Source organism: Idiotropiscis lumnitzeri, chromosome 19, assembly GCF_059441095.1.
Source record: "Idiotropiscis lumnitzeri isolate Australia: NSW breed Sydney's pygmy pipehorse chromosome 19, RoL_Ilum_1.0, whole genome shotgun sequence".
NCBI classification, from domain to species: domain Eukaryota; kingdom Metazoa; phylum Chordata; class Actinopteri; order Syngnathiformes; family Syngnathidae; genus Idiotropiscis; species Idiotropiscis lumnitzeri.
The window spans coordinates 11811887-11837447 of record NC_142409.1 but is presented as its reverse complement, the minus strand read 5'-3'; the positions used below and the strand labels follow the sequence as shown (position 1 = coordinate 11837447).

The 25561-nt window shown below is 47.4% G+C and overlaps 4 protein-coding genes across 6 annotated transcripts; 1 reads left to right on the top strand and 3 right to left on the bottom strand.

Annotated features, from left to right (window-relative positions):
* Positions 1-454: 454 nt before the first annotated feature.
* On the bottom strand, positions 455-15049 carry LOC148318608 (collectin-12-like). 2 transcript variants are annotated; one of them, XM_088282382.1, is made up of 10 exons: positions 13980-15049; positions 12581-12631; positions 5839-5961; positions 3756-3842; positions 2473-3516; positions 1927-2367; positions 1516-1652; positions 1145-1254; positions 858-1006; positions 455-787 (listed from the first exon to the last, which is right to left on the bottom strand). In XM_088282382.1, exons 1-10 carry the CDS (start codon positions 13984-13986, stop codon positions 774-776), a joined length of 2163 nt encoding a protein of 720 aa, XP_088138508.1. In that variant the 5' UTR covers positions 13987-15049; the 3' UTR covers positions 455-773. The 2 variants fall into 2 exon arrangements, with proteins under 2 accessions (XP_088138508.1, XP_088138507.1); XM_088282381.1 differs by having other exon boundaries at positions 455-784; positions 13980-14001.
* Positions 15050-15262: 213 nt separating this feature from the next.
* On the top strand, positions 15263-17635 carry chmp5b (charged multivesicular body protein 5b). Its single transcript, XM_088282385.1, has 8 exons — positions 15263-15432; positions 16009-16113; positions 16183-16229; positions 16306-16399; positions 16532-16603; positions 16676-16784; positions 17184-17296; positions 17393-17635. The coding sequence occupies exons 1-8, from the start codon at positions 15364-15366 to the stop codon at positions 17441-17443; spliced, it is 660 nt and encodes a 219-aa protein (XP_088138511.1). The 5' UTR covers positions 15263-15363; the 3' UTR covers positions 17444-17635.
* A 53-nt stretch (positions 17636-17688) lies between these two features.
* Positions 17689-21986, bottom strand: fastkd3 (FASTK mitochondrial RNA regulator 3). 2 transcript variants are annotated; one of them, XM_088282384.1, is made up of 10 exons: positions 21825-21986; positions 20697-21020; positions 20142-20399; positions 19844-19966; positions 19120-19774; positions 18749-18834; positions 18435-18609; positions 18298-18364; positions 17903-18017; positions 17689-17830 (listed from the first exon to the last, which is right to left on the bottom strand). In XM_088282384.1, the coding sequence occupies exons 2-10, from the start codon at positions 20994-20996 to the stop codon at positions 17732-17734; spliced, it is 1878 nt and encodes a 625-aa protein (XP_088138510.1). In that variant the 5' UTR covers positions 20997-21020; positions 21825-21986; the 3' UTR covers positions 17689-17731. The 2 variants fall into 2 exon arrangements, with proteins under 2 accessions (XP_088138510.1, XP_088138509.1); XM_088282383.1 differs by having other exon boundaries at positions 19120-19966.
* Positions 21987-22646: 660 nt separating this feature from the next.
* myl12.1 (myosin, light chain 12, genome duplicate 1) lies at positions 22647-25527 on the bottom strand. Its single transcript, XM_088283007.1, has 4 exons — positions 25413-25527; positions 23758-23958; positions 23178-23339; positions 22647-23095 (listed from the first exon to the last, which is right to left on the bottom strand). Exons 2-4 carry the CDS (start codon positions 23939-23941, stop codon positions 22923-22925), a joined length of 519 nt encoding a protein of 172 aa, XP_088139133.1. The 5' UTR covers positions 23942-23958; positions 25413-25527; the 3' UTR covers positions 22647-22922.
* Between the last annotated feature and the right edge of the window lie 34 nt (positions 25528-25561).

Genomic DNA, 25561 nt, shown 5'->3' with positions numbered 1-25561 from the left:
ATTTTTCAGAAGAGAAAAAGAATAAAATTGTTCGTTTGTTTTTTTATTTAATCGTCTAAGAATCAGGAAGTTGCACATTTTAAAAAAAAATATTTTTGTTAATGAATTTCAAGTTATCCATGTTAATAAGGTTAGTTATAGTTATAATAATTAAGTATATTCATTTCCTTGTAAGGATAAGCGGCTCAGCTAATATTTCTTTTTTTAAGCTTTTTGCATAACACCAAGCGTTGCATATGAGGTGAAAATATTATTTTTGTCCACTGGAGGTCGCCAACCTCACATTTGATACAAATCGCCTCTTTGACCGTCAAGGTGCGTGCGCCTTTCCAAGACGACCTTTCCTCTTGTGTGAGAGAACCAAAGAGGATTTTTACAGTTAGCTAGCTGATAAGTATACTGAACCTGCCAAAAGTGTCCGAGTTTAAGTAGCATTTGCGTTGAAGCGAGTTGATTTAGTTCTATCACCTTTTAATCGCATCCAAAAATATTTATAAAAAAATTGGGTATTTTTTTTTTGTACTTAAACAATCGCTCGTTTCCTCCAAAGTTGCATAGTGAAATATACATTCAGATATTCAGTTGCACATTAAAATGTCGATCAATTACTTAGTGGATTTGTAAAAAATATTTTTAAAAAAACAAAACAATTGTCCTTCCTTTGGCTGCTGCTGCTGTATTGCACTCAAGCCGCTCGTGTCCCAAACGCGTGCGGACCAGAACCGGCGTGGTGTCCGGTCTAGCTGCCGCTACAACCTGTCCCACCGTTGCTGCTACGAGATCCCTGCTGGAACACGAAAAGTCCTTTTAATAAAAAGATGACAAAAAGATTTGTCAAGAAGAGTTGGTGCCCGTACGCGTGACCGTGTGCGTCTTCTGGCAAATGTAGTTTATGAGATCTTCACAGAAGAAATCGTTCCACAGGCCGTCGCGGATGAGCCCGGCGCAGTTCTCGCCACCCCCGTGGCCGTGGTCCCAGTTGTCAGGCTGGCCGGCCTCCCACTTCCTGCAGGGGGCAGCATATTTGCAACACAAAGCAATGACATCAAATACAGGGAACCAGGTGTCCACGTTTATGTAGCAGGAAGCAGACTGTTTGAAAGATATATTGTAAATATGAGCTGCCAGCGAGCGATATACTGACGTGAAAGCCGGCTGGCTGCCGTCCAGCCAGCGCCACACGTTCTCCTGCACCCGGTCGGTCAGACCCATCCAAAAGTAGCCCATGCCGCTCGTCTGCTTCTGCAGCCATTCCTTAACACACCCCAAAAAAAAGAAAAAGAAATCAGGTTTTTTACACCCTAAATACAGAATCTTGTTTGACATTTCAGGGACGTGTTTATAATATTCAGAATTTATAGAAATGATTTTTGATCTCTAATCCAACACAAGGGCACATTTACAAATTCAAAATCATTGACGCATATTTCTATTCTCATTTTTTTTTCATTTTTCTTATGGCATTCCTTCGACAAAGCAATGTTTCTTTTTTTGTCACGACCGAACGGGACTCACCTGTTGGTCCGCGTCGTTGATGATCAACAACGAAGCCGAGCTACGTTCGCATGTGGCTTTTGCGTCATCGAAGGTGCGCGACTCTTTGGACAGCAAGTAGCACTTGTCCTTGAAGCGAAGCCACTCGGGTGGACAACCTGTCCGACAACCAATCATAAGTTTGCATCAATTCAATATACGGCGCAGAATTTGAAGCAATGTATCAGAGGGGTCAAATTCAGGTCCAGAAAGTCAAAACCCGGCCACAGTTCGGCTTCAATCGCAGGTGATTAAGTACCTGTCCTGCCAAACTGAAGCAGGGTTTTGACTTTCTGGACCTTGTATGTGTTGCTGCTCTGTGTGGGAGCATTCAGTCCCCCGTGGTCAAGAGTTTGGTCGGATTAATGATGGCGGTCTTGTCGGAAGACGTACCTGGGGCGTCTTGGAGCGACACCGGGCTCAAGGGGATGGCAACTCCCGCCGGCCCCGGAGGCCCCACTGGTCCCTGCGGTCCCCTCGGCCCCTGTTCTCCGGCCGGTCCAATCGGACCCCGGAGGCCTGGGGGGCCTTGCGCCCCCTGCGGACCGGGTTGGCCATCTCTCCCCGGCAGACCGGCGGCGCCCGGCTCGCCTTTACCTCCGGGAGGTCCGGCCCTTCCGCCGGAACCCCTGGGGCCCTTGGACCCTGGGTTGCCCGGGACGCCCGGAAGACCCCTTAAGCCCGGAAGACCCGGCTGGCCCGGAATACCTTGCTCTCCTCTTGGCCCCCGTATCCCAGAGGCCCCTTTGTCCCCTTTCTCGCCCTTTTGACCGGACTGACCAGTTGGGCCTGGAGGTCCTTTGTCCCCTCGTGGCCCTTTGGGACCAGGAGGACCTAAAAAACCAATGCAGTCTACGTAAACATTGTGTGTCCCTGTGTGACTGGCCACCAGAGATTCTAAACGCAACCCTCAGAACTGTGAGACGGACGCCGTCTTACCCTGGAGGATGGTGAAGTTTGTGATCAGCTGGCTGTGCTTGGTGTCCACCAGTTTCATCTCCTCCATGACGATGAAGAGGCTGCTGACTTCTTTGTCCAAGCGTTCCGCCAAGTCCTCCTGCTGGGATCGCAACCCGGACACATCCACCCGCATGTCGGCCACGCTGTCGTTGAGGCGCGTCAGCAAGTCCGAGTGGCGAGCCGCCGTTTCGGAGCAACCGCGCACGGCGTTGAGCTTGAGGTTGATGGCGCCCAGCATCTGCGTGGTGAAGCTGACGTTGCCCGTCACGCGGTCCAGGCCTCGCTCCGACGCGTCCAGCCGCACCTCCAGACGCTCCAATTTGGACGACGTGAGATTGCTGAAGTCCCTGTGCTGGTCCAGGATCTCCTTCAGGGACTGGTCGTGGGCGTCGGCCAAGTTCCTGGTGTTCTGCAATTGGCCGGACACAAAGGCCAGCTGGGATCCGACCTCCTCCAGGCTGTCGTTGTTGGCTTTGGAGAGCACGGAGGCATTCGTGGCCAGAACCTGCAGGTCGTCCACTCGACTCCGAAGCCACTCGGTATCGGTGAGTGTCTGTCTGGTGGTCTGCTCCAGACTTTGGAAGTCATTGCGGACTTTCTGGATGTTCTGAGCGGTGTCGTCCACCGAGCGGTGCAGAGCCTCGATGAGGCTTCGCTGCTGCGCCTGAGTGAGGTTCAGGCCACCGATGCTCAGCAAGACCTGATTCTGGAGCTTCACGTGCTCCTGGAGCTCTCTCTGGAGCCGGCTCGTGTCGTCCCGCAGATCCCCGAGGACGCCGCCGTAGGAGTGCAAGGTGCCGTTGACCGAGCGCAAGGCGGCCTCGTTGCCGTCCAAACGACCCCGAATGGAGGCCTGACTGCTCTGGATTTCCGATCCGAGGTTTTGCAGCTGGCTCAGCTTGACCTGGTCGCCGTGGAGATGCTCCTCCATGACGGACAGCTGCCTCTGGAGCGCCAACACTTTAGTCTTGAAGGCGTGGATCGCCGTGGTGGCGTTCTCCGTCTTGTCCGCACTCTCATCATCTGAGGAGAGACACTACGTTGATTTTGCAGACTGTGGCATTTTTGGAAATTGCCGCGTCGTTGAAGGATTTTTAGGATTCATTCACAGTGCGCCTTGAAGCCACATTATAAAAAAAAACAAAAAACGGCTCAAGTGGCACACGGCACAAGAAGGATAAGCAGCAGGTTGGAACATGTCAGTTGAAGAGAAAGACGAACATTTGTCGTAATCAAAATTGAGGAATTCTTGAGACGCTTACCTAGTTTTTTCAAGTCCGTCTCCACGGCAATAATCTTCCCTCCATAATTGGCGATGCCTTCAGAAACGCTGTCAACTCTTTGCACCACTGCCGCAAAACACAAGATGAAGGTTAGCACGACTTTCGCTTTACGCCGGAGCCGCAAACGCCCTCCAACCACAGACGGCGTTTATGAAAACGGATCAGAGAAACTTAGGAACAAATCTCGCCACATTTCTCTCAGTCATGCAATAACGGTGGAAGTGATTTAGTGCAACTCACTGGATTTAGTCAAGCAAAGTAAATAACATCAGCTTTAATTAGGTGGACTTTGAAAAAGATGGTCTGGGGGGGGCAGTGACAGGACGAGCTTCCCTTGGGACAGAAGGTGACCTGACGGGGGGGGAATCAAAGACAAGCCAGGGGAGGGGGGCTTTTCACGCCCCCACAGGCGACACCGGCGTTCATTTCCTGTGGAATGCGTCTGAGATTTCGAGAAGGCGGCCCACCGGCAGCAGCAGGAGAAAAGTGGGGGGGACCACTTTGGGGGTTCTCCGCTGGGAAGCGAATTTGTGGAGATGAGCGCTTGGCAAACAGGACCAGACATGAGATTACGTCCTCGCAATTCGGTCTGGGAAATGGGGCAGGTTAGCTTCGAGCAATAAAGAAATTCAGTCTGCTCTTTTGTCCCAAGTTAGAATTGCTCACGCAGGACATCTTTTAAAAATAATAAGAAAACTGCAAAAATAATCAGCGACACATTTTGGTTCAACAACCGCAAGTATCTAACAAACGGGACATAAATAATAGTAATAATAATAATAATAATATATAATGATAATTAATAAATAAGTAATTTCCGGACAATAAGGCGCAGCAGCGCTTTAAAAAAAAATGTTAAAAAAAATCGAGGAAAAAAAGTAGCGGCTTATAGTCCGGAAGATACGGTAATTACATCGTCATTAAATCGCTGCTAAAACAAAACATCAAAAAAGGACAATTATGCAAATCAAAGGTGAAAACGTTTGCATTTCAGACGGATTTTCAAAGGTTAGCCAAAGGAGCCCAGCGACAGGCTGACCTCATTTAGTCTTTGCTTGCGAGAGGAAGTCGCAGAGCTAAAGGGCAGAAAGTCGTCACAAGACCCGACCCGCGTCCTCGCCGTGGTTGCCTTGACAGAGTTCTGCTGCGGTGCCAGAAAAAAGCCAGTTGGGCTGCAGTTGCGCTGCAGTTGCGCTGCAGTTGGGCTGCGTTCGCTCACGGCCCATCTGGGATCGATTAGGTCCGCATCGAAGCGTGGGGCCGAGAGCGCACGGGGGGACGCAAAGATAACCCCCTGAACGTATTAATGTCACTTCACCGTTTAAAAAGGATTGGGCGGCGGGGTGCATATGGCAATGTTTATGACAATTACGGTCGGAGCATTGAGAGTCCCCTGAAAGAATAAACCCGACCTGAAAAACATAAAACGAGCCAGTTGAGATTCGGTCCAATAGAAATTCAAACTCAAACGTGTGGATAGACGCAACAGAACTTCACTGGCCGGTACTTAAACGAGTCCGATTTGTTTTTGGTTGCTTGGGACTGCTGACTCCAGCTTGACTTTTTGTACCGCAAGGCGATGAGATTTCCCAGCGATGTATCGCTGTCTTTCAATAACGCTCAAGAAAGAGAGCCAGTGACGGATCAAAATTCTTTCGCCGTCCAAGTCCTTAAAAGCGGCGATCCTATTTCATGGTAGCATGAGGTGGACGTGAAACAGGATTGGATTTCAATACCTCCAATGCTAAACGCTCAAATACAGAAAATCAAATCCCAGCTGCAATCCTGTATTTTGGTTTTCTCCCAAATTGAGAAAAACAAACAAAGAAATTGTCATTTGTCATGACGGGCTCTATGATTGGCCAACGACCAGTCCAGGGAGGACTTTGCCTCACAAAGCCCACAAGGATGGCTCAGCCATCCATTTACAACAGTTGAATATAATTTTTTTAAAAAGTCCCATATGGGCAAAAGACATGTAACTCATTAACTGCCATTGACGGCTAAAGACGTCAGAAATTCCTTTTTTTTTTTTTCCCACGAATTGTGTTCCTCGTCTTACCTTTATATCCGAGTACAGCAACGGCGATGGTGAGGAGCGAACACAGCACATAGAGCAACGCGATGGAGGTCTTCAGCGCCCATTCCTTCTTGCACTTGGTGCACTGCGTGCCCTCCTGGATGGCTGCGGGGGGGAGGGGGGGGTCAATCAGTCTTTACAATGTGCTTTTATGTTTGGAGAAGTAAAGCCGAAAAAACGGATCACGTGTGTTGTCAAGACCGGGACTCCCACATCTGGACAAACAGCGAACGGGGGTGGACATGAAACGGTTCCCTTTGGGCCCCCGCGTGGCGACGGAGCAAGGGGGCACCAAAACAACCTCCTCCCCTGCTAACTTGTTTACACTCGTGCTTTTTTTTTCTTCCAAGAGATTTCAACGAACCTGACGTGGAAAAGGAAACAGCGAAAGACGAGCTTGGAGCTCAACCTTGCCACTCTCCAGGTCGAATTGGGAGTGGGATGGACGGAAAGCTTTGGGACTCGTGGAACACGCTTACGGGAACACAGCTGGGGTTCATTTGCAATTCACAAAGTGTGCGTGTGCGTGCAGGGGGGCAAGTTTTCATGCACCTGCAACGAAACGCAAACCCTCGCGTTGGGGCGGGCAAACTTTTTGATTGGCGGGCCACAACGGGTTGGAAAATTTGACAGAAGGGCCGGACCAGGAGCAGATGGATGGAGTGTTTTGATAACCTCACCTCATCGGAGGAAAAAAAATATATTTCATTTGAAATAAAAATGAACAAAAGCTTTACAACAAAATATCTGTTTGACACACCAGAGTATTTAGAAAATAAAACATTAACAAGGTTTATTTCTTTCATTTTTTTAAAGTTTGGCGGGCCGGATTAAAACGGGCCGCATGTGGCCCCCGAGCCGTAGTTTGCCCACACCTCGCAACCCAACCATACCTTGTAATGCCATACCCGTGAGGGGCTATCGATCCTCTGCCATGCAGCCCCGTGCTCACCTGTTAGCGTGGGCTTCAGGAGCTTTGCTGAACCTAACGCGGACTATCAACTTCCCGAGGGCACAAAAAAAAAAATGGCCATTTTTCATTTTCCAATAAATGGCGAGACTAGCAAGACTCGGTTTTAGACTTTAACACTGCAAAATGAACGTCATCCTTGCTCCAAACCGAGCCCTTACGCCACACGCCAACTCGAACCTTCAATCCATTTCCTAAGCCTTCCCTAATCGAGCCTCCGCAACCCTAACCCGAGCGGAGTTAGCGGGACTCGGTTATCGAGTGCCAAAGCTTCCCGCACCGACCCAGGTTCATTCCTATCAAAACGTTGCGTCCGTTAGCCGTCACCGACCGGCCCGTGTTTGAGTTTAGAGACGTTGGGAGGAAGCTCATCTCACCGCATTGCCAAGCTGCGAGATTTACCGTAAAGTTGGAAAAAAAAACACAGCGAGTAAGAGCAAAAGGGAGCGGGTGAAATGGAATACGCTCGTGGTTTGGATTTTGACCCAAATCAACGAAGCTTTCAACTAAGTGATTTGTCACCAGTCCTTGTCCTTCTGCTCCGAATGCCGTCAAATTGTTCGACGGACACGAGATCACATCTTCATGCTCGTTTTTTTTCTAACTAACCAGATGGAGTCAACGTGTTGGCGGGTGTTCAGGTCCAAGTCCCACCACGGCCTCTTTAAATTGTATCAACACATATTTCGACTTGCGGTGCGGCGCAACGTCGTCCCTGCTTCAACTTTCGGTTTTCTGAAACAAATCAGAAGACGGCAATTTATTTGTTTCGCTCAAAACGGACCAACACCAAAAGTGAATTTATAGCGTAGAGACATTCTAAGCATGTTTCCCCACACACGGAAATTCCAGGATAAAAGACTCTGAATTCCCGAGTGTCCTCCAGGCGACACCAACCAAACGTTTTCCACCTTCGTCACGCTAACAGAGCCGAAATGTCACACGAGATGCAAAAAGTTTTGCGTCTCGTGAAACGAAACGAAACAGAAATGTTCAAATAACGCTTGACAAGCCAACGGAAGGGTCACACGTGCCCCCCCCCCCCCGCCCCCCCCAGGGGGACCCGCCCCACTATTTAACTGTTCTGCCCCAGAAATGCCTCGCTTATTAAAACGTGACGTTTATTTGCGGAGAATAGCTGTCAGGGTTTCCGTGGTAACAAATGGGAAGAGGTCACACGCTTTTTAACTTCCAGGAACCACAGATGAACTCCGTAAGGACAAAATCAATTCATGACGGTCGGCACCACAATGAAAAGTCGTTGAATTAGCGAGTAAACGTCCAGTCCAAGTGCAACCTCAAACCGGGAGAAGTAAAAACTGAAAAAAAAAAAAAAAAAGGGGCATTGCGTAACATTTCTGACAGACTTCAATCTGCTGCCAAGTTTGCGAGGCGGGGGGGCCACATATGAGTCATACACATCTTGGTTTTCTCGCCCACAGTGTGTGTTTGTGTGTGCGTGTGCGTGTGCACTCATCGACTCGAATCGGCGACTTTCCGTGACCTCGAAGTGCCGCCTCTCTTGAAAACCAAACTCCAAATAAAAAGGATTTCCACGTGGGTTTTGCCTCGTTTCGAATAACCCGACTTTGCCGGCAGTTTGTTTTTCGATCCGGTCTTCAATGACGGACCGACGACAACCGCACTCGTGAACTTGAACAGCACGGTGGCCTCGTGTTTCGCATCCAAACTCCATCTCTCCTGCAAAGGACGGATGGGATTCACAAATTTTGCCCCCCCCCCAACTTTTGACCTACCCCCGAAAAAATGTGAAAGAGGCATTGCCAAAACACAAGTTTGTCTCCCAGGATTCTCAGCTTCCCCTCCCAATGTTGGCGTGTTAACGCTTTTTTTTTTTTTTTTCTACCTGCCAATGACGCAATGAGAGGAAGTGCAGAATGAGGGCCAAAATTCTTCCAAGTTCATGTGATGGCTCTGGGGACCTGATTAAAAAAACAAAAAAAACAACACAACTTCATGTGTGGCTTGGTCTTTTTTATGAAGCGTGATGGAAACCAAACGGCTCCATCATGCGGGCTTGCGGTTGCGAGTGAGCGTTACTCAAAGACTGCTGGAGAGCGAGGATTGAAGGAGGGCTTTTTTTTTTTTTTAATCTACGGAAGGTGAGAAATTGGAGCGCTGTGACGGAAGAGTCGTTGAGGCCTGTTCTATTTATCCACGTAAGCCTCCCCACGATTGACATCATCCAGTTGAGACAAGAACAAGGCCTTTTTGACAGGCCTTGTCAAACGAAAGCAAATCAATTCAGTTCCACCGAGAGAGGAGCGGAAAGCGGAATTGCTGAAAAGTCGACGCGAAAAAACATTTTTGTTGTTTGTTTTTTTTTTGTTTTTTTTACAGCCACCGCTATCACAAAGTTTTTCACATAATATAAAACATAAAGCGCAATGACGTAGCATTTAACGAAAAATGTACGAAGAAAAAGTCTCGGTTCCTAACCTCGGGACCAATCAGCTTGAATCCAAAGATAAAACGGAACATTTGCCACTAAAATGCCAAGTTGACTTGAGTTGTGGCAGCATCCAGAAGCCCCCCCCCCCCCCCTCCTTGGGCCAGGAGGCCTCGCTGGGCTCTGCAAAGATTCAGAAAGACAAAGAGGGCGACTTTCCAAAGAACTACATCAACAGTGGAGTTGAGAAAGGGAATGGACTTACTCAGCGGAGGGGATTTGATTTTTTTTTGGGGGGGGGGGGCTGCCGAGTGACTTGAGGGTCAGTTACAAAGCAAAACATGGGAGGTGAAACACTCCAAGCGTTGCAGCTCTGTGTGTGTGTGTGTGTGTGTGTCCTACAAGCTAATGAGCGGCTGATTATCATCTCGAAAACGAACGTAATGAATGCAACGCGATAGCAGCGAAAAGAGGCAAGCATAAAAGCCGAATAAGCGAGATTTAATCCTCCAAAAACAACACGATTCCAAAGCCGCTGTTCTTCCGACAGCTCACACTCAAACTTTGATAAAGACGTGTTTAATGTTCAGCTGCAAGAGTCTGGAAAAAAAAACAAATGTTCCTCCTCCAAACACCATCTCGGAGGCAGCGTTCTCAATCCAAATGTGAAAAACGCCGCCAAAGCCGAGGCAAGTTCTTCAAAGTAAAATAAACAACGACATGTCACTCGATGGAGTAATGCAGAAATCAAATAAATAACATCGTCCCGCTGATGAGCAGCTGGGATAATAAAGCCCGACCGACCTCCTCCGCACCGAAAGACGGAATTCACGGCATGTCTTTCCCTGCCTGGCCTGGTTGGCGGAAATATTGGGAGGGGGGGGGGGGACATTTATTCTTCTGATGCTCTTTCAAATGTTCTTGACTTTCACGCTGAACGAGACCACCAACAAAAAAAAAGGGGGGGGGGGGTGTTGCACCCCGCAAGGAAGATTCGCGACCAACCAAGTTAGTTCGCTTGCAGTCCGATAATGAACCCGATGAGTCGAAGAACAGAAGCAGACTGCGACTCCATCCTGAATTCCGAGCGCATGGAACAACGATGTGAAAATAGCTGAGTCATCTCGGTTCTTCATATTCTTGCAGCGAAACGTAAACAAAGCAAGCTTCAGTTCCGTTCCTGCTGCCAAATCCAGGAAGTCATCAAAAAGTCACGCCGAGTTCTGTCAGGTTGAATTGGATGGAACGAACCGCAGAGAGTTTATATCCGCTTGTTGACACGATTCCACGGCAGAAGAGGAAAAAAAGATCGAAGGAAGGACGTGACGGGGACAGAAAACGACACGCAAATCGTCCAAAATGTCCTAAAGATGAAGAAGTAAGATCGGTGACGCGCCAAAGTCGCCACTGACGGCCGATGGACTTGATTAAGACTCGAGTTGCAAATCCGTCAACTTCTAAAGAGACAATTTGTCACCGGAAACGGGACGATCGCAACAATGACTCAGCAGAACATTCAATTACACGCCGAAGCTTCCAAAAGCAACACGAGCGTCGACACGACGACGAGCGGGAGCCCGATGAGCGGCCGCCGCTCTCCCGGGTGGGCAACGATGGAAAAGTTAAGCAGTTCCTTCTGGGTGGCCCGGCATGCCTGCGGTCAACGAGGGGGCGTGGCCTTTGCAATCGGAAGCGAGCCGGAGCTGTGTCGCGCTACCGATGGCGTTCAAGACAAATTGGGCGTCCATCTGAATTCTGATTGGATAAAAACTCAAACGCACAAATTCAACACTAGGAAATAATATGACATCAAAGCTTCCAAAGCAGGCAGCCGAGTGTTGATCTTGGCCTGCCGATTTTTGGAACAACCTTCCGCATCTCCGTTTCTATTAAAATAGGGGGGGGGGGGGGTGAGGGGGGTAACAGGAATTCCCAAATAACTTGTTAAAGTGCGTCTGTGTGTTCGGCTGCCGGGAAGTGTTCGGCACTTTCGTGCTCGACGGACATTGGAGACTTGCAAATAAAAAAAACACGACGTCGTCGAAAGCGCCCCCGACACGCGAGCGTCGAACTCAAAAGTCGCAGCTCGCCAACACTGAACTATTTGATCGCATTTTCCGAAGAGACGCTAAAAGAACGCAGGTGCCTTGGATTGTTTCCTGCCGCATTAATGAGTCGGAGCCTCGGATCGGATCGGATCGGAGCGGCCCATTTCCACTCCGGCTGCCTCTTTTCACGTCAACTCTCTTATCTCCCAAACCGGGAGCCCGTCCGGCCTCTTCCTGTTCGTCCCTCCAACACCGGCTGCATCTCTTCCACCTTCTGCCGCTTCCTCCTTCCTTCACTCCCTTCCGATGTGCCCAGGATGAAATATCTCCTCGGCGGATTCCGATCTGGCCTCCCAACTGTCTGGCGGTACATTTTGGGGGGTTTACACATTCTTCGTTACATTCCCACTGAATATTATACACAAGACGTGGTCTAACATGGAACGCAATTTGGTTGCGCGACCTCATTGATCGTTATTCGCTGCTCACGGAATACGGAAGCATTCTGACACGGAATGTACGAAATCGTTCTCTGAAAAATGTATAAACAACCAGAAGGCAGAACGAAAGCGGACCGCAACAAAAAGAGGCCACGAAGACTCCAACGCTTTTTAGCTTGGTGTTGATCAGCTCACGTTTGGTCGCGTTCCATCACAAATGCAGCGAAACGCATTCCTTTTTTTTTTTTTCTTCTCTCGAGGTACCGCAAGAGTCGACTAAATGTGTTTTTTAACGAGAGTCATGCACACTGGCTTGCGTCTCGGCGTGATGATGTCACGGAGCTAATCGTAGATTACGGAGGCTAAAGAGTGCGCGAGGGGGGGGGGGACAACAGCAAAGCCATCTTGACGCTCTTCTCCTCACACAAAGTCAAGAGTTCCCCCGAATAAAACACTTCCCGGCGCTCCTCTTTGCTTTCTAATCTAAGCCATGGCTCCGACTCGGGCTGGCAAAAACAAACAGGATGCTCCTCCTCGGGTGACTCGGGTGACGGGGAATGCGTTTGAACACAGTTTGAGGTGGCTGAAACCCCCCCCCCCCCAAATACGGGACAACCCTGAACATACAAAAAAAAATTTGCCATGAAGCATCACAGCGAGAGGGTGGATTTATTTGGATATTTGCTTCTTGACCGCTTTGAGGTTTGCACATTTAGGATTAACCCGCAATTCTCAGCCGGGATTTAAAGATGCTAATGATCGTTAGCATGGGGAGGTAGCGAGCGCGGTTCTGTCTTAATTAGCCCCCTTGCCCCCCCCCAAAAAAAAAGCATAAAAGGTGTAATTGATCACTCACCAAAGCGCTTGTATCCAAAAGACTGTACTTCCTCCTCGTCTGCAAAGTCGTCTGCGTGACATAATCAGAAACACATGACATAAATGGCTGGCAATGGAAACACAAGTCAAGCCTAAAAGTGATTTTGAATGTTCATCGTCAGCCACTGTGATGAATTTGCGGGCGGCTCTGAGGTTTTTTGGACTTTACACACTGTACTGTAAAATCCGTCGCGTGAGCAAACCCAGAAAACTTGCTGCGTATTGCGCAATAACCAGCATGAGGCCGAATATCGGCAAAACATGGTTTGATTTTTGTCCAATCACGCACGATTGCCCGCTCGGAGGATTTTAGCAGTGGTGGAACGCAATCTTTATGTGTGTGTTGTTCTGTTTTGAGCACAAAACACACAATACGACCAAACCGTTAAATGCTTCTTTTTCTTTTTTATTAATCTTCATGTGTGGGGTCTGTGCAAAACAAACTTTAAGATTGTAAAAAAAAAACGTGTGCAGCAAGCCTCGGGTTGTTCCCCGAAACCAAGAGCACAACACTGCGCTACATCAAGGTTTAATGGTAAACAGATGGAGCTAACTGGGGGGCTCCTGGGGGAAGAGACTGATTAGATGTTTTGGTGAGGGAGGGGTCACGTTATTATTAAACTAGCGGTTTAATAATAACGTGACCCGGAAAAAAACGGAAGGTTCTAACAATGCCAGTTTTTTTTAATTCAATATCAAGAACTCAAAAGAGAACTCGGCTCTCCAAGTTCCACCATAACCTTCAACATTAGTCGGCATGAGTGTGGACTGAAAACGGATCAGAGGTTTTACTCTTAAAAAAAAAAATGGATGTAAAAAATGCTCGATACAAAAATTCAAAGTAAAAAAAGAGCGGGCTGGATTCAAAAGACAAAATGTTTTTGTTTTTTTACACGATTCATGCATGCACCACACAAATATGTTAATCTGATTGCATTGCAAGCTTCTATTATCATATAATTAGGTGATTCCCCCCCCCCCTTACCACTAGATCGCCCTCGTACCACACTTTGAGAATCGGAAATTGACAGTGAAGCTAACATGCAAGTTTTGGAAAAGTGAAAACAAGTCTGAGATTCAAACCCAGAACATCTCAACTGTGAAGCAGATGTTCCAACCACTACCACGCCGTGCTTCCAATTTATTTTTACAATTTTTAATAAGACAACCGTACCGTTTTTCTCTATATTTCTTTGCTGTTTATCCATCCATCAATTTCGCATAACTCATTAAGCCGCAGGAGGAGAGACAAACATGAAACCTCAGAAGCATTCTACTAGTCCACTGTGCAGCCGAGCAAATGATGACTGAAGTGCAAAAGCGTGAACGTTCCTTAACGTGACTGCTGAAGTCTACTAGTGATGGAAAATGAATGATACCTTTCATTGCGTTCTGATAGGTCGCTGGGGACAGAAGAAGACACGAGGATCGCTGTCAGTCACTTTGTGCGCATCTCAGCATCCGCCGCAAAGTGGAACAAAAGTCAAAGTTTCCTTAGTTTACGAAAGACTAAAGCGTGGCGGGAAAAACCGGAATCAAATCAACGAGGAAATAAGAATGTACACTTGTCGTTGGAATGCCATCGTTCTTGTGCTTCCTTTAAGCGGGACTGATGCTGCCGTTTCGGGTTCTCGCGCCGTCGCTGGACTGCGAGGAGAAGTCAAGCGAGATGTGATCACTTCCGGTTGGAACCTTCAAAATCAAATTGAAGAGGAAGTGTCGTCCACATACTCTTATTGTGAAGTCCAAACCAAATACAATCGTGAACTATCGCCAGCTTTACACGGCCAAGATTGTTTTAATTGAATGAGGAAAAATGCAAAATCAAACGGGGGTGAGATTAGGTAACCGGGCACTGATGGAATCTGCAATCTGGACACTCTCAACTGACTCATCGCAAACTCGAGTCGTAACTATGCAGGAAGAGCAGCTGCCCACGTGTCTTGTAAATGTAGAGACAAAAATACAAACTGTGACAATGCATGAAACAAAAACAAATAAACGGGTTCCACCAAACTAAACTCTTTTGAATGGAAGCCGCTGACTGACAATTTGCAGATTTCAGCATCTTGAGAGCTTTCTTGCCGATAAGTGGCAACGTTTTCCAAGGTTTTTTATGAGCAAGGATGCTAGGTTTCTCCCCAATTTGCAGTTTAAAAAACGCTTAATCTAATCTACTGCCCATGCTACAAAAGATATTTGAAAGCTGGAGTCGTGAAGAAAGTGGAACAGGTGAGAAACGCACCGCCATTTTGTTTTGTTGCAACGGGAAAGCGTTCACGATCTGTAGGTAAGAGAGCAGCTTGCCCACGCATGCAAAACTGTGGACAACATTGCCACCTAGAGGCGAGAACGCGCAATTGCGGCCATTTAAGGTGGAACGAAAAAGTTAAGAAAATGCGACCGTGGAAGCAATATTAGTGTTCTAAAAACAAACAAAAAAAACTTTAGCGTCGTCACGTGGCCTTCATTAGGCATTACTTGGACGGATCTAGCTTGCAAGAAGGGTGACATTTGGATAAGCTTCGGCGAAAACGTCTACTTGAAATCCTTAAAAGAAAGATGACTCACTTACATATTACATTTAATATTAAAAAGCACCTGAACTCGAAATCACCCCCAACAATCTTTCATGGGCGTGGTTTGATGTCATACGCAATGACGTCACATTTTATACTTCCGGGTGTTTACCAGCAGCTCGCGAAGACAGGCGGCGAAAAAATCTTAAGCGCCGATCTCAAGTTTTTCCTTTTCCTAATCAAAATGAATCGTCTTTTTGGTAAGGGGAAACCGAAGGGTCCACCGGCGAACCTTACGGACTGCATCGGAACCGTGAGTACAATTCGTTGTTGTTGTTTTTTTCTCCTCCCACCGAGTAAACAAAGACGAGCCCATAATGCGTAATTAGTTCGCACTAACTTTGTCGAGTTTTCGCACCTCTAAAAACGAAGACGTGTTTTGTTGACTGGAAATTAATATTTCACCATACTATTATTAATATTGACGAGGGGCGAAACCCGACGCGGCGTTGCAAATACCAAACGCAAGCCGTGAATCCGCGTCTTTGTCTCCTTCGGAATATTTCAACAGCGAGAAATAAAGAGCCACAATAGGAACTATTTCGTTTTGAGTGACATAGAGCAGACTGGCATGAACCGGTTCGACAGGTTTGAAAAGATGAGTTTATTTTTAGCTTGCATTAGCATGAAATTGGACATACGTTCAGAAAGGAAACTGTGTGAAATTTTAGGGGCCAAATTTAGCACCTTTTTTTGTTTCGCTCTCAGAGATGCTAAATACAGCAGAAACTATGATAATGTTTCAAGAAGGCAATAATATCCATAAAAAATGCTTGTTAATGAAACATTTGGTTGATTGGAAAATGGAAAACGCCCCGTTGTCCAAAAGGTGGATGCCCGTTCGGAGTCTGTGGATAAGAAAATCGCCAGGCTGGACGCTGAGCTGGTCAAGTACAAGGACCAGATAAAGAAGATGCGAGACGGACCATCAAAGGTAAAAGTGCAAACGCAATTCCATGTCTGTTTTGTTGACTGTACATGTTTCTTTGTGCACCCAAATCAGAACATGGTCAAACAGAAGGCTATGAGAATCCTGAAGCAGAAGAGAATGTAATTAATTACCTTTCGCTTTCATTACTTTTTTTTTTTTTTTAATCTTTGTTTCAACTTGAGTTTGCCGTTGCAGGTACGAGGCCCAGCGAGACAACCTCATGCAGCAGTCGTTTAACATGGAACAAACCAACTACACCATTCAATCCCTCAAGGACACTAAAACCACAGTAAGAGAATGTGTTTATTTTTGGGTGCAATTCCACTCTCAATCACTAGATGGCAATGTAAGAAATGAGGAAAAAGTGAAGTGCTTGCATCCGTTAATGAGTCCAACTTACTAATGTGTGGTTTTCCTTAAGGTGGACGCCATGAAGGTCGGCCTGAAAGACATGAAGAAAGCATACAAGCACGTCAAAATCGATCAAATCGAGGTACTTTTTGACCGCCCGAATCCCATCAAGCATGACGTAAGATTCTTACGTTTTGTTTTTTCCCGGTTGAAGAACATCCAAGATCAACTGGAGGACATGATGGAGGACGCCAACGAAATCCAGGAGGCGATGGGCCGCAGCTATGGCACGCCCGAGATCGACGAGGATGACCTGGAGGCGGGTCAGTTTGAAAAAAAAAAAACACGACTGATTATTTTCAACGTCACATTTATGAACAGTTTCTCATCACATTTGTGTTTTTATTTTGACATGTGTTTAATTCATGTTTTCCTTAATTATTATTATTAAATTGTGTTTCTTGAATAATTACCGTGGATAAAGCTTTTTTTTTTTTTTTTTTTAAAGCAGCATTCAAATAATGACACTTGGCTACTAATTTGACCAGAAATTGCAAACCTACTTAGTTGTCAAATAAAAGTCAAAGTACGTACTCACCACCCTGTGACGAGGCAACGGCAAGCGGCGCCGCGCCGTCGCCCCGATGATGTAGCGAAGTCCTGTCCGAGGCGAGGACGCCGTTGACGCTTTGTCACGTTGTAAGCGTTTGTTTGGTCGGCAGAGCTGAGCGCCCTGGGAGACGAGTTCCTGATGGACGACGACAGCTCCTACTTGGACGAGGCGTCTTCGGCGCCGGCCATCCCCGAAGGACTGCCCGCTGCCAAGTCCAACAGGGTAGCCCGTCCGCCGCAAGGAATATTCATTTCAAACTGCTCCTCTAAAGATTTTTACGCTGCTCCCGCTCACGTTTGTGTTCTTCTCTGATTGCAGGACGGCATCTTGGTGGACGAGTTTGGCCTTCCTCAAATTCCCGCCACATAAACAGCCAATTATTTTCCATGTATCATACCCCCCCCCCCCCTTCTATTTATCCAAGCGACACTCCGTGCCTTGGACTTGAATCGAAAAGATCCAATTGCGTTCCCATTATTATTCTTGATGATCGTTTTACTCATGGAAGGTGGAACTCTTCTCTAACCTCGCAGAACACAATAAATTGTATTTTTCAAACAATGCCGCATGTTGACACGTTGTCATTATTCCGCATGCAAAAATATCACGATATGTATGGAAGAATTTTTGTTTATTTTTTTCCCCCCTCTCACATTATCACCAGCTGAGTCTGTAGCTATGAGGGAAGATTTTCTGGTGGAGGTAATTGCTGACGCTGTCCTTGCTGCGCAGATGCTCAAATTCGTAGAAGGGGATCTGAAGCGCAGGAGGACGGCGTTAACAGATGGAGCGTCCGATGAAACGAGCGGGAAAGAATGAGCAGCGTACCTGAACCACTTGGTATCCCAGCAGCCTGAGGTGGCGATGTTTGATGCTCTCGCTGCCGAGGAGACGTCGAGTGTTGCCGCTGAACCGCCGCTGGCCGTCGATGCACAGCGCGATCCTGTGCACGCGCACAAGAAACACACACTTGTTCAATTCGTTTTCTGGTTTTGTCAAGGTGGAGTCAAAATATTTGGACCGTTCAAACGGACTCGCAGGCCGCGGGAGTGGATTATGGGAAAGCATTTTAGAGATATTTTTTTTCCCACTTAATGCCACGGGGGTATTTCCTTCCGCATTTTTTAAAAAAATATTTAATACCTTTTTTTCCCCCCTTTGATGAAGAAAAAGGTATACACGTATTTCTTGATCTCTTCAATGAGCGTGTGGAATTGACGCACCTCTTGAAGACCTCCCGATGGCTGGCGGGCAGCACGTAACCCTCCTCGTCCAGCTTGATCTCCACATCTGCACGCACGATCACGCATCAAAACCGCGTCACGCTTTTTTGGAGACCGTCCGCCAAACGCTTCCCTACCCAGCGTGTAGCAGTAAGGCGTCAAGACTTTGGAGGCAAAGTAGGAGCGAGCGCCCAGCAGCTCCACCAGGCCCGACTTGACCGAGTGGTAGAGTTGCGGCTCCACCGCAGTTTCCAGGGAGCATCCCGGCATCAGGAAGGACTTGACGCGGTACTTGGGGAGAAGCTGGGGGCCCTGAGGACATGCGACGCAGCGTGAGGATTTCAATGGCGGCCCGTCGAGGCAGCACACTAGTCAGGAGGCCCTTTTCCGCTTGTGTCTCTCAAATCGGAGACATTAATTATGTTAGAAGAGACAACTCCTCCGACGTTACCTCGTAGAAGGGACACTCCAATTTGACAGTCATGTAGAGTTGAGTCAGCTGGGCCAGGACAAAACGGTCCAAACCGTTCCCTTCCTCTGAAACACGACAAACCGCATTTGTTCGCTTGTTCCCACCCGGCAGTTCAACTTGAATTCTAATCGAGACCTGAGTGAGGGGGAAAAAATTAAACTAAACTTGCCAATGTTCGCGAGTTGCATGCAAAAATTTGCGAACACGCAATACAAAAACTTGACTATTTTTCTTGTTGAAAAACCTGACGCAAAAATTTCGTTTGTGTTTTTTGGCATTTCTATTCATTGTGAAACATCCGAATGTTTCCGCCGAGTGGAAATGTTGCACCCGTTTGCGACGGGAGTCACCTTGCAGCTGCTGAATGAAGACGTTCCTGAACACCTTGGAGACAAAGTTGACGGGGAACCTCTCCACCAGGATGCACGAGTGCAGCAGGCCCAGCAGCGTGCGCGGCTGGAACTGCGAGAAGCGCGACCGCAGGACGCCCTCCACCTTTCGGAAGAGCTGCCCGGCGTTGGGCGGCAGGTAGGCCAGTTTCCCGAACGCCGCCATCTGCCGCGCCACCTGCGCCGTGGTGTAGCCGTCCGCTCGGTACACGAAGCTCTCGGCCACGGCGTCCAGCGCGGCCGGCGACAGGATGTTCCTGCGTCCCAGGAACTGCGTGGCCTTGGTGAGCGTTTCAGGGTGGCACGTGAAGGCGGAGTCGGACACGCGGCGCTCCAACGCCTCCACCAAGTAGCGGTCGCTCTGACCGAAGTGCATGAGGGCGGCGAGGACGGCGGTCAGCTGCTCGTCGGAGAAACGGGGCATGTGGCGCGCCGCCCGTTTGCAGAGCTGGATCACCAGCGGCGTGGCCTGGCTTTGGTCCAAGTCTACCAGAGCGCCAAGCAGCCCGCTGACGGCCGCCTCGTCCATGGAGGGAGTCACTGTCACGGCGTGGGTGTGCATGGCATTCAGGAGGTCACGATATTTCCCGCCAACGGCCGCGCCGTCTCGCAGGAGCTGATAAACGGACGCCAGTTCGTCTAAGCTCCAGCACGGGGGTCCCGCTTTCTGGATTTGCGCCATTACCTCCGCCAGCATGGCGCCTGCGGGGCCGTCCGCGGCCAGCGTGGCCCGGCCCAGCGTGCACAGGTGGGCCACGCTCATATCGCCGCCGTCCAGCCTCTCCTGGCTCTCTGACAACAGACGCACCTAAACGCATGAAAACAGGCTGATTATCTTTCAAATAAGACATTTGCCAAAACTCTTCGAAAAAGAATGATCATCATTTCTGCCAATGCGACGGCAAACAGGCCAAACAGTAACTGAATCGCATCATGAAAAAATGTCTTGTTTTTAAAATAAAGGATAGAAAAAGAAATTGCACCATCAGGGTGCTCCAGGGGTCGATGTAGAGGCGCGTGCACGCCAGAAGCGCCGACACCAGAGTGGAATGGGACAAAAGGCGCGAGTCGCGCTCCAGCTGCAGGCACAAGGCTCGAACGGCGTCGTCCTCCAGCACCGAAGGGTCCCGCAAGGAGGGGCTCTCGTCCTCCTGCCGCTCCAAGTCGGCTATGCGGTGGAGGGCGGCGGCCGCGCCCGCGCCGTCCAATGCCTCAGCCGGCGAGCGCAGCAGCTTGATAACCTTTGCAGAAGAACCAAAGGCCAATTTTAAACTTCAAATAATAATGAATTTAACGGGCAAATTTGATTTAAAATGCGTTTACGCCGATGCAATCCCACCAACATGGTTCCCAACCTTCAAAATACTTGTTACACATCAAATTTAACTTTGAAAATGCAAATTAAAGGAATTTAATTTCAAAGAAAATTAGTGAATGTGAATTTGACATAATTTCAATCCAAACTTTTAATTTAAATGCAAATCTATTTTAAATAATTTGTACTATTGAATTATAAATAAATAACATTTGCCCAATACCTTTGCCGATGATAAGCAGGAGCTCAAACGCTTGCGGAAGTGGCACTCCTCCTTATCGGCGTCGGCGGGACCATGCCGCTGCGTGAGACGGAACCTGGGAGTCGAGTTCCCGTGCGGCCCCGCGAAGGACGGCTCCCGGACAACGGCGGTCAGGCTCCTGGTGCCCCGGCGGCAGCCCCCTGTAAGGAAGCAGCACCTCGCGGACACACACAGGCAGGCCACGCACGCCGGCCGGGCCGCCGGGAAGACGCAACCGGTGAGAATGCCCACAGGAAGTCTCTGGATCAGCTTCAATGCCATGAGCACAGTCCCGATGTCATCACACTAGAATACAAAAAAATTAGAAGGTTGGAATTTTTGTATACAAACAAATCCATTGCAGCAATTTACACGTATTAACAGACACACACATTGGGGCGCATTTTTCGACATTAACACACACAGCAACTTCAAGCATAATAGTATGAATAATAGTGTATGGATTTCTCAGTTTCATAATAGTTGAAACCGGTGGTGACTTCTAATCCAAATGAATATTCTCAACTCACTTGAAATGATTTCTTTGGCACCATTTCGCCACCACGTGTTATTACTTTGGCATCTTTTTAAAAAATAAAAATAAAAAAAATTCCCAATGACCAATATACGAGGAACATTTGGAAAAGATGTTTATTACTATATCACTTAATACAAGTTCATATAAATCAGCGTTACTTATCTCTTTTTGAAGACAATTTAAATCATAAAAACAATTGTGTTTTTTTGTGCCACCGTAACTGATTCATGACAAGTGAATTCATTTTGAACGAAATAAACTCGCAAGTCAAGGTTACCCTGTTTCTAAATTAACAACATTTGACTGTGGCACGGAAAAACAAGCCACGTCGTAAGTGGAAGCAGTGCTAGCGACGATGAATGAATGTCGAATTAAAAAAAAAAATTCTCTCCTGACCCCCAAAGGTTTTGACAGTCGCTGTTCTGAGCAAGCTCCGGGCAAGCTATTAGCAACCTAGCTGCTAGCTTTGCGGCAACATGGGAAAAGCACATGTCAAGAACTTTTAAAGACTGACACTAAATTCCAAAAGTGGTTAGGGAAGAACAAATGCTTAACACAAGATTAATACGCACCTTCAGCCTCAATTGCCCGGAAAAGGGAAAAGACGAGATGTGATCCCGCGCAGCTGGTGAACATTTGTCTCGAAACCTGGTTCCGTAATCGCGCTTGATGCGTTCAAGGGAAGGTCGTTTTCTGACAATCGAGCTAGTTTTCGGCAGTAACACGGTAGTCTTACGGAAAAAAATCTGAAAGTTTCAAATCAAATCAAATGGCTCATTGAATGAATTGAGACTAAATTATTAGGTTTTGGAAAACGTAAACAGCGATGGTTGTTTTGTCCGACAACATTCGAATGCACCTCCTTGTATGACAACGCTTCGACACTAGAGGGCGACAAAGTATATGAAACTCGTGTGCAAAGTGGATCCTCCAGACAAACGATGTCGCACGCAGAGATAGGCATGGGGCACTTTTGCCTATTTTGCCGGTGTCGGTACTTGTCCCTTCGCGACCTGGGCACACTTCTGACATCGTCCCTACGTCCTTATTCATAAAATAACCGCTCTGCGTCATTTTTAACGCTTCCGCCCACCACGCACAAAAAAAAATTAAAATGTGCATGGCAAATATTATTTAAAGCTCATTCACTGGCTTATTTCCATTATGTTCGAGTCACCTGCTGTAATTGCCGACGGACGTTTGTACCTTTGCAATAGTTTAATTCCCAAACAGCTATTGTTCAACTTGTTTTATTTCCACTCTTCCTGTATTTTAATTGGTCTAGTAAGAGTTTACATAACTTGGAAAATGTCTTGCCAACATTTTTGGTCTCTGATTTGATTTGCTGTTTCTGCTCTGAGGGATTGTGCAGACTTGACAAGAATGCAAATGGGTAAGATATGCCGACATAAGTGCACCATTTATTCGAAGTGCATGGCACAAAAAAAATCCAACATACAGAGGGCTTTATTCGAAACATTTATATTATAAAATGCAAAACAAACCAAGTCATCTTAAACCCGATAGTGCGTCCGATGCAGCAGAGAATTATTGCTTGGGCGTGCTTTACAAAAGGGTTTATTACAGAACAGTTGAGATTGGCAGCACAGCGGTCATAGCTGACACACAAAGTGGAAAAAACAATCCGCTGGTTTTGTTTTGCTTTGGCTTTAATCGTCCTTATCCTTGGCACCGTGCTTGAGGATGCGCGTGAACTCCACGTAGTTGAAGTTGCTCTTCTTGTCGATAGGTGCCTCGCGGAACAGCTCGTCCACCTCGTCGTCCGTGAAGCGGTCGCCCATCGTCGTGAGCAGCTCCCTGAGGTAATCTTCCGGGATGAAACCTGAAACAAACACGAACAGCAATTCAGTTTTTGTCCACCATCACCCCGAGACGCTTTTACATTTTATTTTATTTTTTTAGACCTGTTCCCTCTTCATCAAAGCAAGCAAAGGCGTTCCTGATGACGTCCTCGGGGTCTGTGCCGTTGAGCTTCTCTCCAAACATCGTGAGGAACATGGTGAAGTTGATGGGCCCGGGGGCTTCGTTCATCATGGCCTCCAGGTAATCGTCATTGGGATTCTTCCCTGTGAACACAACGCACGTCACAAGATGGCACTTGGGTGACTTTACGCCCAGCGGCCGGCGGAGACGAACAGCTGCCGGCGGAACCGGTTTTCAAAGCGCTGCCGCTTGAGAACCAGAAGTTATTTCATCAACAAGTTCTGTCGATGCATGCTTAACAAGACAATTTGAGATTATTGGGAGATGAAAAACATGCATCTCCAGACCCCGCCCACTGCAGAAAAAAAAAAAAAATTTGTTTACATTGAGCAGTGGCACGATTGCATTACGACAAACATTCAAGTCCAGATTTGTATTTTTTTTCATCCAAAACAGACTTCTTCCAACCATTTTTCTAATTTATAGTCATGGTAAATTTGGGGTAAGTTTTCCATTGGGCGGAGCCAACGTTGCATGGGCTAAACGCAAGCGAGCGCTCACCGAGCGAGGCGAGCATGTCGTGGAGGTCCTCCTTGTCGACAAATCCGTCACGGTTCTGGTCAATCATGTTGAAGGCCTCCTTGAACTCCTGGATCTGCGACTGGTCGAACATGGCGAAGACATTGGAGGTGGCGCGCTGGGGGCGCTTCTTGGTGGTCTTCGACTTTGTCCGTTTGCTCGACATCTTGGCGCTTTCGATCCCTGCGACGCAAATTCAAAAGCAACACTTTGAGAGACATCATCTGCTCCCGAACGGCATTTCTGACACGGCCTCGAGCGCCGTCTCCGACGCGTTCCGTCCCGAGCGGCGGAGCTATAAATGGAAGTGTTGGCCACCTTTCTAGATCGCTGCCTGAAGATGGGAGCAAAGTTAACGATGTGCGCACGGATGCCCTTATGAGGCCACAACTCCAATGTGGACGTTTTGCATTCCGAGACTTGTGGAAAAATGTGGAATGAGCTGCAACAGGCCCAGACAGGACCGATTTGATCCATTGGCTTGTTAAAGCACTCTCATAAATACCAATTTGAATCACCTGTACTTGTATCATTAAAAAGTGCACAATTTAGACTGACAATTGTCAGGAACATTTGGAAAAACATTTTGTGCTCATGACCTACTTTTGTTTTAAGAGTTTTTGAGTGAGATAGCGTGAGCTTGTGAATATCCTCAATGGGAGCAACAGCAACAATATTAGCGCTGCAACCCAATAATCTTTTATGAATTAAATCCACATTTTATAATTTTATTAACACTCCACCCAATTGGCTTTAAATTAAATTAAACACTGAAAGAGACGTCAAAGTGCCCACAGGCTCGAATTGTGAACGTCACAGCTCACCTGTTTTCAGGGTTTGTTTACATGACGGGTTAAATATGAGCACCAGGGCACTTTGACGTCATTGTCAGTGGACAGCAGGGGGCAGTAATAGGGAAAATGTCAGCCCCTTGAATAGGTGATAACCGGTGGTCTAGTGCATTGTTACAGCTCCAGCTGTTGTGAAATTAGTTTTATAAATAACGTAATAACGTATCGTAAGCATTCGTTACTCTGAGATAGGATTACATTTTGTGACTAAGAAATTTTGCTACATTTTATGATTATGCTAAGAAATTTTCCGACACTTTATGAATATTCTGTTTTTTGACTTTTTGTCGAGACGCGGACAAAAGCATTACTTACTTGCGCAAATAATACACACGCTTTAGGCAGAATAAGGGACCATTTAGCTCCCCCTCAACGCGTCATTTGTCGGAAATAGGAAGAGCCAAAGACAAAACGACGCAATGCACAAGCAGATTGGAATGCGGCCCGGCCCGGCAGCCGCACAAACGAAACGACGTCATTAAAAGTTGGAGGTTTAATCACACACAGAAATCGATTTCCCAGCATGACATATATTCGCGATTCAAAGACAACCCCTTCGTCTGATATGTGTCGTATTATTTGCACCACAAAGAGTCGAAACAAACAAATAAGTGACGGCCGCCACGAAATGCTAACGACAGCTTAGTTGGCTAATCGTCCCATTTTTGGTTTGTTTTTAAGCATCGTCCCCACAACAAAGCTCAGCCACTTTGCGCTACTTGATATGTCCAGCATTTGACAAACAAAAATAATAATCGCGTGTTGGTAAACAAACGGAGTATTTACCTGACGGCAAGAACTAGATCGGTGTCAGCTTAGCTCAACGTCGCAAGTCTTCTCGCAACCACCGCCCTTCACTTCCGGACTAGTCATGTTGGCGTCGTCCAACCGCTTGGGACGTACCAACTACAAAAAAAAGAGGGTGTCTCGCCTCG